At 41.6% G+C, this 15,637-nt stretch overlaps 1 protein-coding gene across 1 annotated transcript in view; it reads right to left on the reverse strand.

The window, feature by feature from the left end:
- The window catches only part of WDR4 (WD repeat domain 4), a 22,065-nt gene continuing 6,428 nt past the window's right edge, over positions 1-15,637 (reverse strand). The window contains exons 5-11 of the mRNA XM_035315890.1: positions 15,491-15,603; positions 13,052-13,112; positions 11,622-11,720; positions 5,645-5,709; positions 4,066-4,249; positions 3,109-3,178; positions 1-1,111 (exon numbers count right to left, since the gene is read on the reverse strand). Coding sequence (XP_035171781.1) covers positions 933-1,111; positions 3,109-3,178; positions 4,066-4,249; positions 5,645-5,709; positions 11,622-11,720; positions 13,052-13,112; positions 15,491-15,603 — 771 coding nt within the window. The 3' untranslated portion in view covers positions 1-932. The remainder of the gene's footprint in view (positions 1,112-3,108; positions 3,179-4,065; positions 4,250-5,644; positions 5,710-11,621; positions 11,721-13,051; positions 13,113-15,490; positions 15,604-15,637) is intronic.

Below are 15,637 nucleotides of genomic sequence, written 5' to 3' on the forward strand. Positions count from 1 at the left end.
TTCGGCTAGTTCTGAATACTTTTAATGGATTGTACAGATTTCAACATCTGGTTTCACAGTCTCAGCTGAAATATACCCTATTCCATACAGACATGAAACACGTTCATCTAACAGATGGCATCTTTGGCCTTGCAAAGGAGCAACAAGTGACCCCACAAGGTTCCTACTGGTTAACTTTTTAAAAAGATGTGTTTCTTGGCTAATTGCAGTATGAAAGTACAGTTGAAAGAAGCAGAATGCACTCCAAAGTATTGCTCATGGGCCTCTCAAATAAGTTTCGCAGAGGCACTAGGATCATATTGCAACAGAAGGATCTCCCAATAGTACAAAGTTAACTGACTTTTTTTTTTTCACTTTCCAGCGTATAATATCTGTTTTTGCACTCCTTCCTGTATAAAGAAGCATTGGATAAGAAGCTAGGCAGAAGCTTTACCAGGTAAAACGAAGATAAGGGGTAAAAACAGAGATAGATAAGCTTCAGCTAACACCTTTCATATACAACAAGAATTTTGCAGTATTCCCTTCTCCATAGCCAGTTGCACTATGTTAGTTACATTAACTATCAGACCTTAAAAAAAAGTTTTTTAAAAAAGTCAATTTTAATCAGTGCACTTCCACCTGAAAATGCAAGCCTGAACACAGTAGGCAAAAAGAAAATCCCGTTTCAAGGAAAATAACCATCTCCAATATTCATACAGCACGCATTAGAGATTTCTAGGACTGAACTGCTGACATTCTTATGCTGTTAGAAGCGTACACATATAAAATATCTGCTGCAAGCAGGATATTGTCATATCAGGCTACCTGAAAACCTGAATCTGAATGTAAGTTTAAACTAATCTTCTATAAATCACTTGACATTTTAAAAAAAGTCTACAGCCAGATGAGTTCTTTTCATCAAGACAGAAGTTACAAGCTAACAACAGGCGGTGTTACAGCGATGATTCTTCTATTTTGATCTTCTTTGTTTGTCCATTAGAACCATGCTGCAGGTCCTCCCTTTTCTTTTTCTGCTGCTGCAACCTTTCCTCTTTCTTCTGTAGGTAGATGGCCGTGTTATCAAATGAAGCTTTGTAGAGACTGCTGTAGTGGCTCTCTGCACCAACAAATCCTGCAAGTGGGCAAAACAGGAACACAAGACAAGTGTTAATTTCCTTAATGGTCTCAGCAATTATTTCCTGTGCTGGAATTCTAGACAGTGGAATTTCAACTTATTTACTGTGGTCCTATCCCCTGTACTAAACATCAGCATTTACACTATGTAAGCCCTGTCTGACTTGGTAAGAATCCATCCTGAATTCACATTGCCAAGCGCAACCAAGCTAAAAAATGCCTACAGAGGCAGGCACATGACTGTCAAGCAAAGAGGGCACACAATTCTCTTGGACGCTTGAGGAACTTCGAGGCTCCTGTTTTTAAAACTACTGCTGTAGCAACTTATTGTTAAGACATCCTGTTGGCATTCTTCCCCAGTGCTTAAACACTGCAAAGGGCCTAAATTACATGCAACTGTCCTTAGCTGACTTCTTTCCTAGAGCACTAACTTAGAATAAGCCTGAAGCAGTAGACTTCAAACGGTGCTGTCTTACGGTACGTACGTAAGCACTTCTTAAGCATTCGCTCCTCGTGATTTTGCTATAGTTTTGTGAATCCAGCATAACATTGTTCACAGCATCTCCAGGACCATAAGCTTACAGGAGTTTAAATAGGTAACTATTATCCCTCCCCCCAAAAAAGAAAAAAAAAAAAAATCAAGTTGTTTCTGTAGATAATACTGCAAGAGATTAGCTGGCTAGGCCCACATTTCTAAGATTTGTTAGAGTATCTATCTGACAAAGCTAGTTACCCCTGGTTCCCCTTTGTGTTCTTACCTTTCCTCATTTCGAAAAAAATTTTGATCAGGAGAATGGAAATACAGAATTTACTATGGCTTGGTCCGGAAGCAAGTGTGCTACTCCACAGTAATGCACGTACAGCACCCCTTTGTTTCTTGGTACACAAACATACCGACCCTCCCTCACCGACACTTGGCAAAATGCACGGTTTTACTTTGAAGGGTCTTGCACTCACACAGTAACCACTTGACTGGCCTTTGGCCCTGGGACGAATTGCAGGCTGTCATTTTGGATATCCATTCAAATGGATATACTCTCTGCTTGATCAATCTGCACTAAATCTCGCTCTACCTTTTTCTGGGATCAGTTCCAACACAGCGTCAAATTGTTCAACATCTGCTTCCAGACCAACCTAGCTGCCTTACAACCTACACAGTTAGCAGTCAGATGAAACAGGCCTGTAGAAGGTGAAAAGAAGGCTATGGAGATATTAAGAAGTTTGGGTTTAAGCAATATAACGATCACCTCTTTTAAGAGAAGTAACTACCTTCTCAAGCACTAATTATGTACTGGAGTAAGTGGTTATCATGTGAGCCTCCCCTAACTAATTAACAATAATAGATACTGTCATTTGAGCAGTCCTCCTCTCCCAGCTGCAGCAGGCTATTGTGTATCACAGTAATTTGCTACACTGCCAAAATATGCTCAGAAACTCTCTCCCTGTCTGCTCTCACTAATTCTCTGTTGCTCATTTTCACTCAGCCCTTGTACTTTTAATAATCTGCTTTAACTATCAAGTCTGCAACACCTACATGCAAACACTCTCCCTTCCAAAAGGGTACTTGGCTTCCTTTGCGATTTCAAAGGCCACGCACAACCAACTTAATGGCAGCTATTATCTCACTGTCTCCACCATACTTCTAATAAGGTTTCAGGCTCAGGCAAGAGACAAGAAAACGACCAACACTTTTCAATATCACAGAATCAGACAGACTGCTGCAGCTCTGTAACGGGGTGTTTGTGTACTACCATAGGCTGAGGTGTCTGCGTAGAACAGTTTTAATGCTATAAATACCTACACCATTTTTGAGAACAGTAACCTGAACACCCTTCAATACCAACACTAATTTCCATACCAGCTGGAGGGATGGAGCTGAGGAAGGAAAACTGAAAGATTATGCAGCTTCAAGAGAACTGCCCTAAACTCTGATCTTGCTCCAAATACTTTAGACCTAAAATTGCAGTTCTTACACCTTCCAGCCAAATTTCTCACCTTCAAACGCTGTCCAGTTGTCACGCAGGTGTTTTATCATCCTCTGTAATCCTTCATCATCAGTTACAGGCTGGGAAAAGAAGGAACATTGCATGATATTCTGTGCATAATGAACAAGGAACCTGGTGTATCACAGCCAACTGAAAAATGCCTAGGATGAGCACAGTGAAAGGACAGCGAGTGGGAACGCCCCAGAATCTTAGGGCCTTTTTTGTTTGTTTTTGCAGGACCCCTACAGAAACCTGTCCTGAGTTCACCTGTAGCTTGAAAGAAACCGTATAGCTTGAAAGAAAAGAAAATGGACTCTCACTTACTAATCTGTGAGGATAAGGAATGCCAGGAGGAACACATTAGTGTCAAAGAACTTACCTAGAAGTGTAATTTAAGCCCACCTTACAACACACAGTTAGCTGGAGACTTAAAAAAATCAACACAGGAGCTTCCAGTTGTTTAACAGGCTATTACAGAGAACTTGTTAGCACATCCCTCAACTTTGACTCCCTGTTCTAAGGGGAAAAAAATAAATCCCAGGATGCCTTGTCCCCCAGAACATCTCTCAGAGGCAGGCACAGAGAAGGCCGTGCAGGAAGCATTACTGAGCAAATCACAAGGGGATTTTCTTGTTTTGTGTTTTTTTCTTTTTTTTTTTATCAAGTGTAGCACACAGACAGCACAGGCAATGGTTTAAAATACTGAATGCAAGGGCTGACAAGCACTCTGCTCCATCCTGCTATGCTGGATGTTAGCTTTACCAGAGAAGAGACTGATAACAAGCTCTCAATGACTTTGCATTATACAGAGGTGAGAGAGGTGAAATGAGAGGTATCTAAGACTTCTACTCAGTCTGAAATGCGGAATGTGTCATTCAGTTTTCATGGAACATAGTTCACTCTGCTTTTGTTACGAGGTCAAGGCTAAACAAAACATCCATGGTGTTAGGGTAACAAAAGGATCTACCTTCCACTGTCCATCACACGGTCTGTACAACTGAAGAGGGGCTTCGCTGTCTTCCTGCAAAATCCAGATATCTCCTGCTTCCTCAAACGCAATGTCCCAGCCTTTATGTTTCAAAGAGATTTGCTGTCTGTAAACTAGCTGCTGGGCAACGGCATCAAGCTGAAAGATGTAGACTGTGGGAATACTTTTGAGGGGAAAAAATTTAATTACCGTTATTAGCAAATCCACCTACTGCCATCACTTGTACAGCAAACTACAAACACCCACTCTAATTCCAAACCGAGCCAAAGTGAAGTCATTAGAAATTGCAAAAAATCCCATAACACTACAAATGCAGTTTGCTTACGCGGTCAGAGGCAGGAGATGTAGATATCTAACATGTCAAATGGATTTTCAAATGTCATATCAAAGAAAAAGCAGTCAATACTGCCTCTTATTTAAAAGAAAAGCTAGTAAAGGAAATTTTATCAGGATTTACATGAGGATTGTTTCATCACAGCACAACTGGCCTACAGGGCTTCACTTGAAGGAGAATGTAACTGAGCAACAGTATACAATAAAACAGGGGAGGAATTACATACCATGGGAAGGAGGAAGGAATGAGAGGGACACAAAACCTTGAAGTGGCTGAAAAGCAGTATTCTAGCACTACACTGGCAAAGCACCCATCTCCACCCCTCCTGACAGCACTCACTCCTCTAACAGCCACAGCCTCCTTGTACAGAGCTTCGTAATCTCCCCTGGACACGTCTACAGAGTGCCAGGCAAGACACCTCCATTCCCTCATGTGTTGCTTACAAGGTCTACCAGACAACAAACACTGCTTAGAAGTGCTGGGCTGTGGGGCTGGAAATAAAAACCTGATAGAGCATGGCATGGCCCCTGGGTGAAGTAGCACAGGCACAGCCCGTGCCTGACTCAGCTTCCACTTCCAGATCAGGTCTGGATGCCCACGCAGGGAGCCGTTTGGCCCGGCAGTGCACGTGATGGGGAGAAGCTGAGGCTTCTCACTCTGGCACAGACCGAGTTCACTGAGGGAACAGATGATTTCATTGTATGGGCAGTTTTGGCAATCTCCCTCTGTCCTGTTGGCAAGCTTTTGTCAGTGAGAGTAGTTTTCTTGGCAGGATTAAGATGCTGTGGAAAGAGAGGGAAAGGCTCTTTGTCCATCCCCGCAAGGTATTCCCCTGCCAGTGGGACTGTGAGGTTCCTCAGTGCTTGGCCCTTTGGCTCCTGAGTGCCTTCCTCATGCAAACACACACGTTTGAACATCCTGAGTGCCAGGCAGGGCTCTCACATCCTCGCCTCATGTTCCCTCCTGTTAGGGAAGGGCATCGCAAGTACTGCAAAACTTAACTATGCCAAGTAACCTTCGCACTCACCTCTGCATTCAAGCAGAGGACAAGCACTGAAAGGACTCTCAGTTTTCCTGTGAGGCCACAGGCATGCCTGTAACACTCAGAGATTAACAGTGCCACACACTTCAGTCTGGGGAAGTGTTAGTGTATCCAACAGGGAAAGCTGTTCCCTCCTTTACAGGAGTTGCGATGACTTCAGCAAGTGTTCCCTTTACTCTTACCAGTCACACAGAACAGCAACATAACCTCCTTGACAGCAGTAGGCTATTCTTGTCACGGTGTATTTCTAATAGGAAGAGAAAAAGAAACATCCTTATAAATTAAGACTGTTTTAAAGGCAGAAAATTCACGTTCAATTTCATGTCTTACCCTTTAAAATTTAGCACACATCTTAACTTACAGCAAGTTAAGCAACGTAATTACATTTAAACTGCAGTCAAATATATTTTTGTACCAGTGCTTGCTGTTTAATGAAGCTTCCCACATTCACAGCCATCGTAACAGAGACCAAACGTAAAGGTTTTACTGAGCTACTCTCAGACAAACCAAGAGAGGAGACAATGAAGGGAAGTATGTCACCCTTAAAAATTCTTCCCTGCAATGTTAATGGAAAAGAAAATAAATAAGGGCATTAAGTTTGCTTAGCCAGGATATTGCACTAGCAGCTTGGAGATTACGAACACATTACATTTGTTACATTTCTTAAAAAAGATGGTAGTGGTGCATTGCCAAAATCCTTGCTGGGTTGTCCCTGTTCTCAGCCGCATCTGGGTGAAGCCATACTGCCCAACATGAAACATGTTCTGCAGAGCAAGGCAAGACTGCCTCAGGCCACTTTCCTCATTAAAAGAAAAAGACCCACAAAGAAAAAACAAACACCCACACCCTAATTCAGAAGATAAATAGTTTTATCTGGGAGAGAACCAGGGCAGTATCTTTGCTGGATAAACCGTACCACTTGAAATATCTAACAACTGATTTGGGGCTCCTTGAGTGGGAACTAAGAACTCGAGATGAGCACAGAATCTGCAAGAAGATGCCCGAGGGTGCTTTTTTGAAAGTATCTACCATATAACATGAAAGACGAGACTGCACAGTCAAAAAGGCTGATTCTCAAGTATGTTTTTACACTGTAATAACACTAGCATTTCTGATTAATAAAGCCTTCTTACTGGAGTAGTAGAGACTTATTCTCTTTAGGGCAGGGAAAATGCATCGTCTTGTCCTCAACACCCCTTTTCCCTCCCACACAGCCTTCACGTGCTTCCCTAACATGACACCGGTTACTAGACAGAACCTCTAGTTTACCAGCTTAAGCTGAGTTTTACCCTTTGAGCTTCCAGCTGATGTACAGGAATGCTCAGGGGACTTACTTCAGAGTTTTGCAATCAACCCAGGAAAGCCAAACAAGCTCTGTAGCCTCCGAACACCCAACTCAGCAAATTTAACACAAGTACATGTCATGTACTCTTGACGAACCAACATCAGGATTGGTTCCTGATGAACCAACAGCAGGAAAGAAAGCTAATTAATGCCATAATTATAGCTGAAAACCAGAGTTACATGGAGCATCTCCAGCAAAGCAGAGAAAAAAATCCATTGTGTGATGCAATCTTTAGGGGGGAAGTGGGGGAAAGCAAGAACAACAGCACGCACAAAGCTAGCAGCACATAGTTCTCACTCACATACTTGACCATTTGTTTGGACAGAAGAGGACCACTTTCTAAAAGCCATTATCGAAAGGACGGTATGTTTCAAAGCTCTGGTAAATAGGTGGGACTAATTTCTTGCTCCACTGCAGAAATACAAAGTTGTTACTCTGTTTTTAGCGGTGAGACCCAGGACCGCCTGTGTAACAGAGATATAAAAAATGCTTGCAGTTTCAAATACCGAGTAGGACGAGGATGAGTGGGCTGAACCAGAAAGGTTCACTGTAGCTAACACATCTAAATGTAGTTTTTGCAGCATGGAGCCACTTACACCAGAGTTTTAAAGTGGAACTGACAACCCCTTTGTAAACCACCAGTGGGTTTTCTAGACACTTAAGGAAATAAGCCAAGATATTAAAAATAATAATAATAATAACACGCTATTTATTTCTGCTAACAATGCTTCTCTCTGCCTGTCTCATGACAACTCACACAGTAAGTGCAGCGATAGGAAGTGCCCACCTACACAGTTCGCGCTTTGTCAGAGAGATAAAAGGTTTTGTGAATGCAAAGTATGCAGAAGCTCTCCCCATCCCTCACTGGGGGAGGGAGGAGGAGACTTTGATTTGAACCAAATGTTACTCATAGCTGGACAGAGACACATCTTCTTAGTAAGCTCTTTCCTTTCCATGCTGCTTTAATGGTAAGCTAACAATCAGGGAACTGAACGCACGGCCCAGAAGAGCATCTTGTTCAAGGACAAGCCTATGAAATCAGTTAACTTAAACAAAAGCTCCAAGAACAGCCTGTGATAAACAGATGTACAATGATACCCTCTTAACTTATTCAGCATTTTTGTGCCAGTGTTATCAGCCTGCCAACACCTTAAAATTAACTTTTGATGTTGCCTGTGAGAAGAGGTAACCCTATGAAAACGTAATGTACTGGAGCACTGGGGTGGAGTTGTGCAATTCACATTCTGGACTTTAAACAAGCTTCTGCTGTCAGGAGGATCAAATGAGGTGAAAGCTCTGAATCAGGATAATATTTATACAGTACAATGGAATGAGAGAAGTACTCCCATTCTAGTGGGAAAATGAACTGGGAGTCTGCAACCTATCAGCTGAAACCAACACTGCGCTGCTCAAGAACACTCCTACATTCCCAAAACACACATATTCATCACCTGCCATCCAAAATAAGCCCCCATTTCTGCACTCATCCGACCCAGCGTTACTGGTGATTCCATTATCATTATGCTTGGTATTGTGCTTCAAGCTTCGGTGCATTCATAGTGGGTATCGATGGTAACAAAAATGAAGTGTGATGTGAAGGAAAGGAGAAAACAATTACACCCCCACCTAATCTTCAGTTGCCAGAGTCACTAGCAGACGGCGTGACAGCTACAACCTATAAAGTGCTGACTTAAGAGTCTGTTACCTTAAATTCGGACTATAAATAGCACACTAGGTTGTGATGAAGATCTTTGCCCTTTGATACAGCTGGATGCACAGCAGGACTAAATACCACTGCTGGACATCAATTTCTCTGGCATTTCTAGCACTAGAATGCCAGCAAAACACAACCTTCCTTTCTCCTTTGGTCTGGCTGGCCATCAAAACAGAAACAATCTCTACGAAAAAATATTAAGTGGACAATCTTTCGAAGAAGCCACCCTGCTGATTATTAGGTATTTCCTATGGTGCATTAAATAATGATCACCACGCAGGCTTAAAACAGTATAGTTGGTCTGACAGAAGTACATATGGAAAGGTGCAGCAACACAGCACGGAGGTGGCAACCCACAGCATGAAGGTGTAGATGTCGTTTATCCATCTGTAATCACCGAAAGACTGCCTCTTGCACCTACATGCAAACGGATTCAAGCCAACTGAGTCTTCTGCACCCGTAACTACATTTGTACCATGTTTACAGGGAGACAGATTTTTAAATGCCTCTAAGAACTGGTAGCAAGCAGAATTATTCAAGGCACAGGTCAGCCCAAGGCTTACAAGACCACAATTAGAAGACATATAATGCATGCGATGGGCAGAAGAACTGCAAAATACTGCAGGAATACAGTGATTGACTGTTTGATTAACTGATGTGTTATATTTATTAACCCATGGTTTGTGTGTATTCCCTTTTGGTCACTGTTTACTCACACTGGGATCAGTTAAACAGATGTCTCAGACAAAAAAAGGGCATCCCAACTTTCTACTAAGAGGCCGCATCAGCATATGAAGAGCATCCTGTAGAAGGGACTTTGCCAGGTGCACTACCGCCAAGGCAAGTATTACTGAACTATGTTCAGAAACCTTCAAAAAAAAAAAAAAAAAAAACAGTCGGAGCTTTTTTCTTTTAAATCCACCCTTGTGTGCAGTAACAAGTTCTTTCCTGTAACATTTGTTAGTTTGCATTACATTTGGATAAACTCATTTGTAAGCAACGGAGCTGGGATTCAGTGTCAGATCAGAGGTGGCACTAAGGGGCATGGTTTAGTGATGGGACTCGGTAGGTCAGGTCGACAGTTGGACGTGACCATCTTGAAGGTCTTTTCAAACATAAGTGCTTCGACGATCCTAAGCACGGATAATTTACATACAAGCTATCTTACTAAGTGCTAAGCCATTCTAAGCATCTAGTCGCATTAACAATAATAATAATGACTCCTTTCTTCTCAGCAAGTCGCTTACTAGTCCTTAATGATCCAATAACGCTGTAAGGCAAAGCATTAAAAAATAAATAAATAAATCTTACCCTGAAAAAAAAATGCCTTACAACATTACTGTGGGCATAGATTCAATGGCTACCAAATAATGCACTCGCATGAGCAATATTGACCACAAACGTTAGAATAATTTTGGCTTTGAAACTTTCTGAGACACTTCTAGAAGGCTATGCATGGCAAAGTAATTTTATAAGTCTTCTCAATCTTAATCTCCCCTACTACCTCAAATCCCCCTGCACCCAGACTTCACAAGGGTACCAGCTAGGTGGTCTTGCGACCTAATTTATTGCACCCACTTTTTGTGAAAAAAAGAAACGGCAGTAGCTACTTCAATAAAAAATTATTTCAAACACTACACTCAAGTTGAAATGTGCCAAAGACCCCATGCATATGGGCAGAAGTTGCTTTTAAGGATGTTTTTCAAGTTCAAGAGCAGGTTAAATTGTCCGTATAGGTATTACGAACTCCTGCTGAAAGGGACTTGAGGGCAAAAAACATGTGCTCCGGTATCTAAGCGCTGCATGCTGTGATGCAAGTGGCTGCCCTCAGGGCTTATGTACAAATAGAAATGAAAGTTGCATGTTATTATTCCAACACAAGAACAACCCTGCTGATGTCTTCTGCTCAGAGAAAAAGAAAAAAAAAAAAGCTTCAGTTGTTAGGTCTGTCGCGAGGATAGGAATGTGGTTCTTCCATGTGTCGTGCTCCCAGTTCGGTAACTGGGAACCCCACTGACAAGATCAGGCCAGACCTACAGATTTCTAGTTCCTGTCTGCTGGGAGAGGCACAGCACAAGACTTTGACTAACCAAAACAACAGCAAAATGCCAGGGAAGAAAGACACAACCGTTCAATGACATTTCAGCCTGGATATGAATTCTGCAGCGTTTTGGCCTCAACAGCCATACGTGGTGACAGACTTCCTATTCCCCTAACAACAAGGAGACAACCCTGGTCTTCAAAGAAAAAGATTGTTAGAGATTCACATTTAAAAAAAACAAACAACAAAACACCCAAAAGGATAGGTGGTAAAACAAACAACACTTAACTCCACAGATTAGGACCTGGCTTAATATAACGTATGTGTGAGGGACAAGAACAAGTGCATTTCTCTGCCAATTTGTCATGCTGTTGTTTCACATGACAAGAGGTAACAGAACTCGAGATCAAGCACTGCAGGAACCACTGCTCACATCGGATGCATGCCACATTAGCAGCCCGAGCAGGCTGCAGTAGAAGCATTGCTCCTGGGGTATTCAATTTTCACCTGTGACTCATACATTTTTGTTTTGGACACTGTCCAGCTTCAGAACAACCCACAACAACAATCCTAGCAGCTCGATCCCACCAGACAGGAACATTTCAGGTAACTGCTTGCATATTACAAAGGCTTCCTTTTGCTCAGAGAGAATGTAAACTGTTGCTCAAGTTGCAATTTAAGTATTTTAAAAACAGGTTAATTTTTTAGATTTTTCCAGTGTTACAGGGTATTTTCTGGCTAAGAGTTTAAGGCATTTGTGTTTTCTGAAAAATAATTAAGTGAAGGTTTATTTTGGTTTGCTGAACTTTTATTTTGCAAGAATTATGAACAGCTGCTTTTAGTCACTGCTTAGCTTTTTTAGAAATGCATGCAAGACAAGAACAAATGTCAGGGACTTTCTTCCTTCCCCCAAATCCCAGGCTATTATGACAGTTTCTAGGTCTTACATAACTTCCAAACCCACTGAGAGAAATGAAACGCGACAAACGCTTTTGGGAGTCACAAGGATCCAGAGAACAGCAAAAGCACTACCACACACAGCTTATCACACAGCCGTACCTGGTCTGTTTTGGTTGCATCAGGCCCACAGACACTGCTTAGATGACAGCAGTATACTTCTTCCCCGCTTTTATAGTGCCAAAGTCTCAGAGTACCATCCTGGACAGATTGAAGCGAACACAAGTTGATTACCAGCAATTCCTCAGGCAAAGAGTGGCCACTTGTGGCCTAGAGCTAAACCCTATTTCCCTGAAGAGCTTCTCGCAGGAGTTGCTAAATAGTCACTTAGTTAAGACCTCAAGCTGCAGATAAGGCATTTTAATTAACATAATTTTCCCCCTCAATTCTAAATTATTCAATCGTGCTAACTTTAATTTTCCCTTTGAAGTGGAAACTGTGTAGCTGCAAGAGTACATTGCAAGTCTGTCTCCTATAGCACAAATAGCACAGCAATATAGTCATCAACATTTTAGCAGCAATTCTTTCTGCTTGCCCTTCTCCACCCCAACTCTTGTTATCACCCAAATTCTCATTTGATTTAGTACCCTCCTGGAGAGAAGCTAAACACCTCTCTTCAATGACTCTGTTTTTTTCCAGAGAACTTGCTAAGAATGCAATAGAGACACGCAGCACTAATAGTACAGTTGCTTAGCGAAGGATGAGAGGGACAAGAGACAAGAGCCCTAGTGAATCAAGAGCTGAAACAAAATGCTAAGAATTACTACAGTCTTCACAGAAAACATTGCTTTCTTCCCACGCAGTTTTGGTAGTCTGGGATACAAAGACTATTGTTTCCCTTTTAGATCAACTCCATCTACTCTCTTCAGGTTGCTCAAACTTCTAAAGGTCTGGCATGACAGCAGGATCCCATCAATTTAAGAAAAGGATTAATGGGGGTGAAAACACTCACTCCTTCAATTGTCATCCAAACGTATAGTGCTGTGCTGCAATCTCTACACAACATGCACTAGACATACTATGAGGACATACTTCAGAACAAGTCTCAAAGGGGAAAGCAAGTGGGAGAGTGAAGAGGGAACAGTTTTCTCATCTCAAAACCTCTAAAAAAAAGAGCTTGGATTCTAAGGCCATTAATTCTTAAGAAGCTCATTATCATGGCAGGCTGGCATAACATTCGTTTGCTTCAAAGTTGTTTAAACAGTCCGATGATTAGGATTTGTCTGTGCTCCAAAGCAAAAGTTAATGAGGAAGAAATAGCGAGGACTTGGCAATTTCTCCATCCTGAAGATCCTAGTAAGAAGCTAGCTTCACTATAAACATTGTACATGGCTTTTATGCTCTAGCAATAGAATGACTAAACATGGAGAAGAAAGCTAAGAAAGGAAAGGAGGGGGAGAGATGGCAAGCTGGAAGCCATGAGAAATTATACTGAGTGTCCCAGGGGACCTGGGGGAAAACACGAGCAGACAATGGTTTTAAAGTCTACACTTCCAAGAAAAACACTTTTTGGAAGAAATTGCAATACGTACCCCAGAAGCAGACAACAGTAGATCAGGGTGGTTGGGTACTACTAATATTCTGCTAACAAACCTGAAGGGAAAGAAGTCAAATGGTGAGCTCTGTTGCATGACACTCTGTGGTCTTTAAACACATACAATGAGAAAAAATACTGATTTTAAAAAGAATCTTCTAATAAAAAACAGCTTCTGCATATGAGCCATTTAAGAGAAGGAAAAAGTATGTCTACAGTACCTAGTAACAGTATATTCACTATACAAACTACTGATCTACTTAACAAAAGAATTATTTTCCCCACCTGCACTCAGAGCATTCTACTGACTCGTTCCCAAATGAATACATTAGTATTTAGACAAAAAAAAAAATGCCAAGGCAGATAGATTTACTCAGATAGCATGGTTCCCCTTCCTCAGTTCATGATGTAGATTAAAACCGCAAATCAACAGATGCTTTTAAAACACTTCAACAGCGATGACTCAGCTTTCAGCTACCACATCTCTCCCATCACAGTTGGAGAACAATCAAAACCAATCTTTTACAAAATTTTTAAAACAAGCATGTGGCAATTTACCACCAGCGTCTACATTCAGACAGAAAGCTTGTTTTTCAGAAGTATGTGATATTGCTATGTCTACATTCACTTGTCTGTGTTGAGTAACAAGGACCTCAACTTCTGGAGTTTATTATTATCTTAGAGCTCAGCAACATAAAAGGCAGTGCCCTGAGCAGTGGGGCTGTCTTGCTTTTGAAAAAAGGAGTAATTTTCAGGCCATTAAAAACAGAAAGAAAAAAAACAAAACAAAAAAAAAAAAAAAACACACACACACAAGAAGAGATTTGGTCACTATAATGACAAACTTCCATGACAAAGCTGCAACAGCAGCACATGGAGGCATAACGGATCCAACAAGAATCACCGTGCACCCCACCACACTAAGAAAATCCAGAACTGTGAAACAAGACAGGAGCAACAGCTGATTTATGTAATCCTTTGCTTATTCACTCCTCGTTTAAAGATTGATTTTTTACACGTATATCAACCAATTTACTCTAAGCGCCTTTCCACTGTGTGGCCACTGATGAACACTGCATGGACACGATAGCCCCAGGATAAAAATGTCCTTCTGAATATTAAGACCTATTCATTATAAGTTACAACTGTGTATGTAGTAGGTGGAAAGATCAGACATGGCTGCACAAATATGCTATAGAAACCTACCTGATCAAAGACTACTTAGACCTTTAAGATGAGGCAGTCTGTTGCTTTTACACTATGACAGGTCTACACAGGTTAGACTACCAAATGATGTTATTAAAATCAGACTGATACCCCAAATTAGTTTGTACCCTATATGCGCTATTAAAAAACCTTGCTGGGTAAGTTAAGTCAGCAGCCAGACAAGGGGAGTTAAATGTGTTCTGTGCCCTATGCAGGGTCATGTCTTCTTTGCTGTCCCGTTGCTGTGGACTTCAAAATTTAGCAGTGGACAAGACAAAAAGAAAATGCACAACCCCTCAACAACAACAAACCCTCCACAAGTCCACAAAACTATATAGAGAAGGAAGGCAAACTCGAGAGACTTTGAAAATTGCACAACTGACAAGCATTTTAAGAAGTAAAATGTCGAGGGCTTTTTAAAGTCTATTTGCCATTTGAGTCTTCTTCATGGGAGAGGTACTGAGAAGAAAAGGGAAAGTACAGTCCCTCCTGTAGGCTAGTAATGACATACCAGCTAGAGGACATCCCCTATTGGTCTCCTAGCAGGTCAGAGCGCACCTGAATCATGTCAGCGTAGGTAGCAGGTTGCCTTTCCACCTTCCCCTGTTCAAATCACTGTAACCAGAGGGACCTTCACGTCAGGAGGAAGAAGAAAGGAAGGGAAGGGAAAGAGCAGCTTTTCTGACCTTTTTTTTTTTTTTGTACAGAGGGAACCCTGTATTTTATTAGGCACGTGGCAACGTGAAGTTTGACAGGAATATATCCTATGACATCTTCTATATCTCCTTCTATATGTAGAAATATTCTTGCCCACAGCAACAGAACAGTCTCAAGAAAAACACCACGCTCCTTTTCTCAGCTGCTAGAAAGGCTAGGAAAACTACGTTAAACAGTGTGATTCCTGGATTTTATTTTATGGGACCGTTTTATAGCCCCTAGCTCACTGTAGTCTAACGTCCAGACAGAAAGAGTACGGTTGTTATTTGTTTGGATTCTTTTACTAGAATTACCATAAAACCTCCAAATCTGATCTCTGCACTCTGCATCAAGTTGCCATTAGATTAGTGGCTGTTTGGACCACAAAGCTTCTCACTCACTCCCTATGACTAAGGCTGCCTTGAGCTAACAACCCCCAAGCTCTGGAGTCTTTGCAACCCAGACCTGACGTTTGATATGATTTGGGCACTTAATCTATTGAGGCACACTGACAAACTGCAGGCAGTGAACTTACTCTTTGTGTCCCAAGCAGTAGGATACAATGTTATAAGGAGCTTTAGTCAAACTCACTCTGATCTTCTCATCTCTATCCGCAGTTAAGATATAGCGGTCATCAGGGCTCAGTGCCTGTTGGTAAAAGGAGAGTTTTAGTACTCAGCAG

The sequence above is a fragment of the Oxyura jamaicensis genome, chromosome 1 (genome assembly GCF_011077185.1).
Source record: "Oxyura jamaicensis isolate SHBP4307 breed ruddy duck chromosome 1, BPBGC_Ojam_1.0, whole genome shotgun sequence".
In the NCBI taxonomy this organism is placed as follows: Eukaryota; Metazoa; Chordata; class Aves; order Anseriformes; family Anatidae; genus Oxyura; species Oxyura jamaicensis.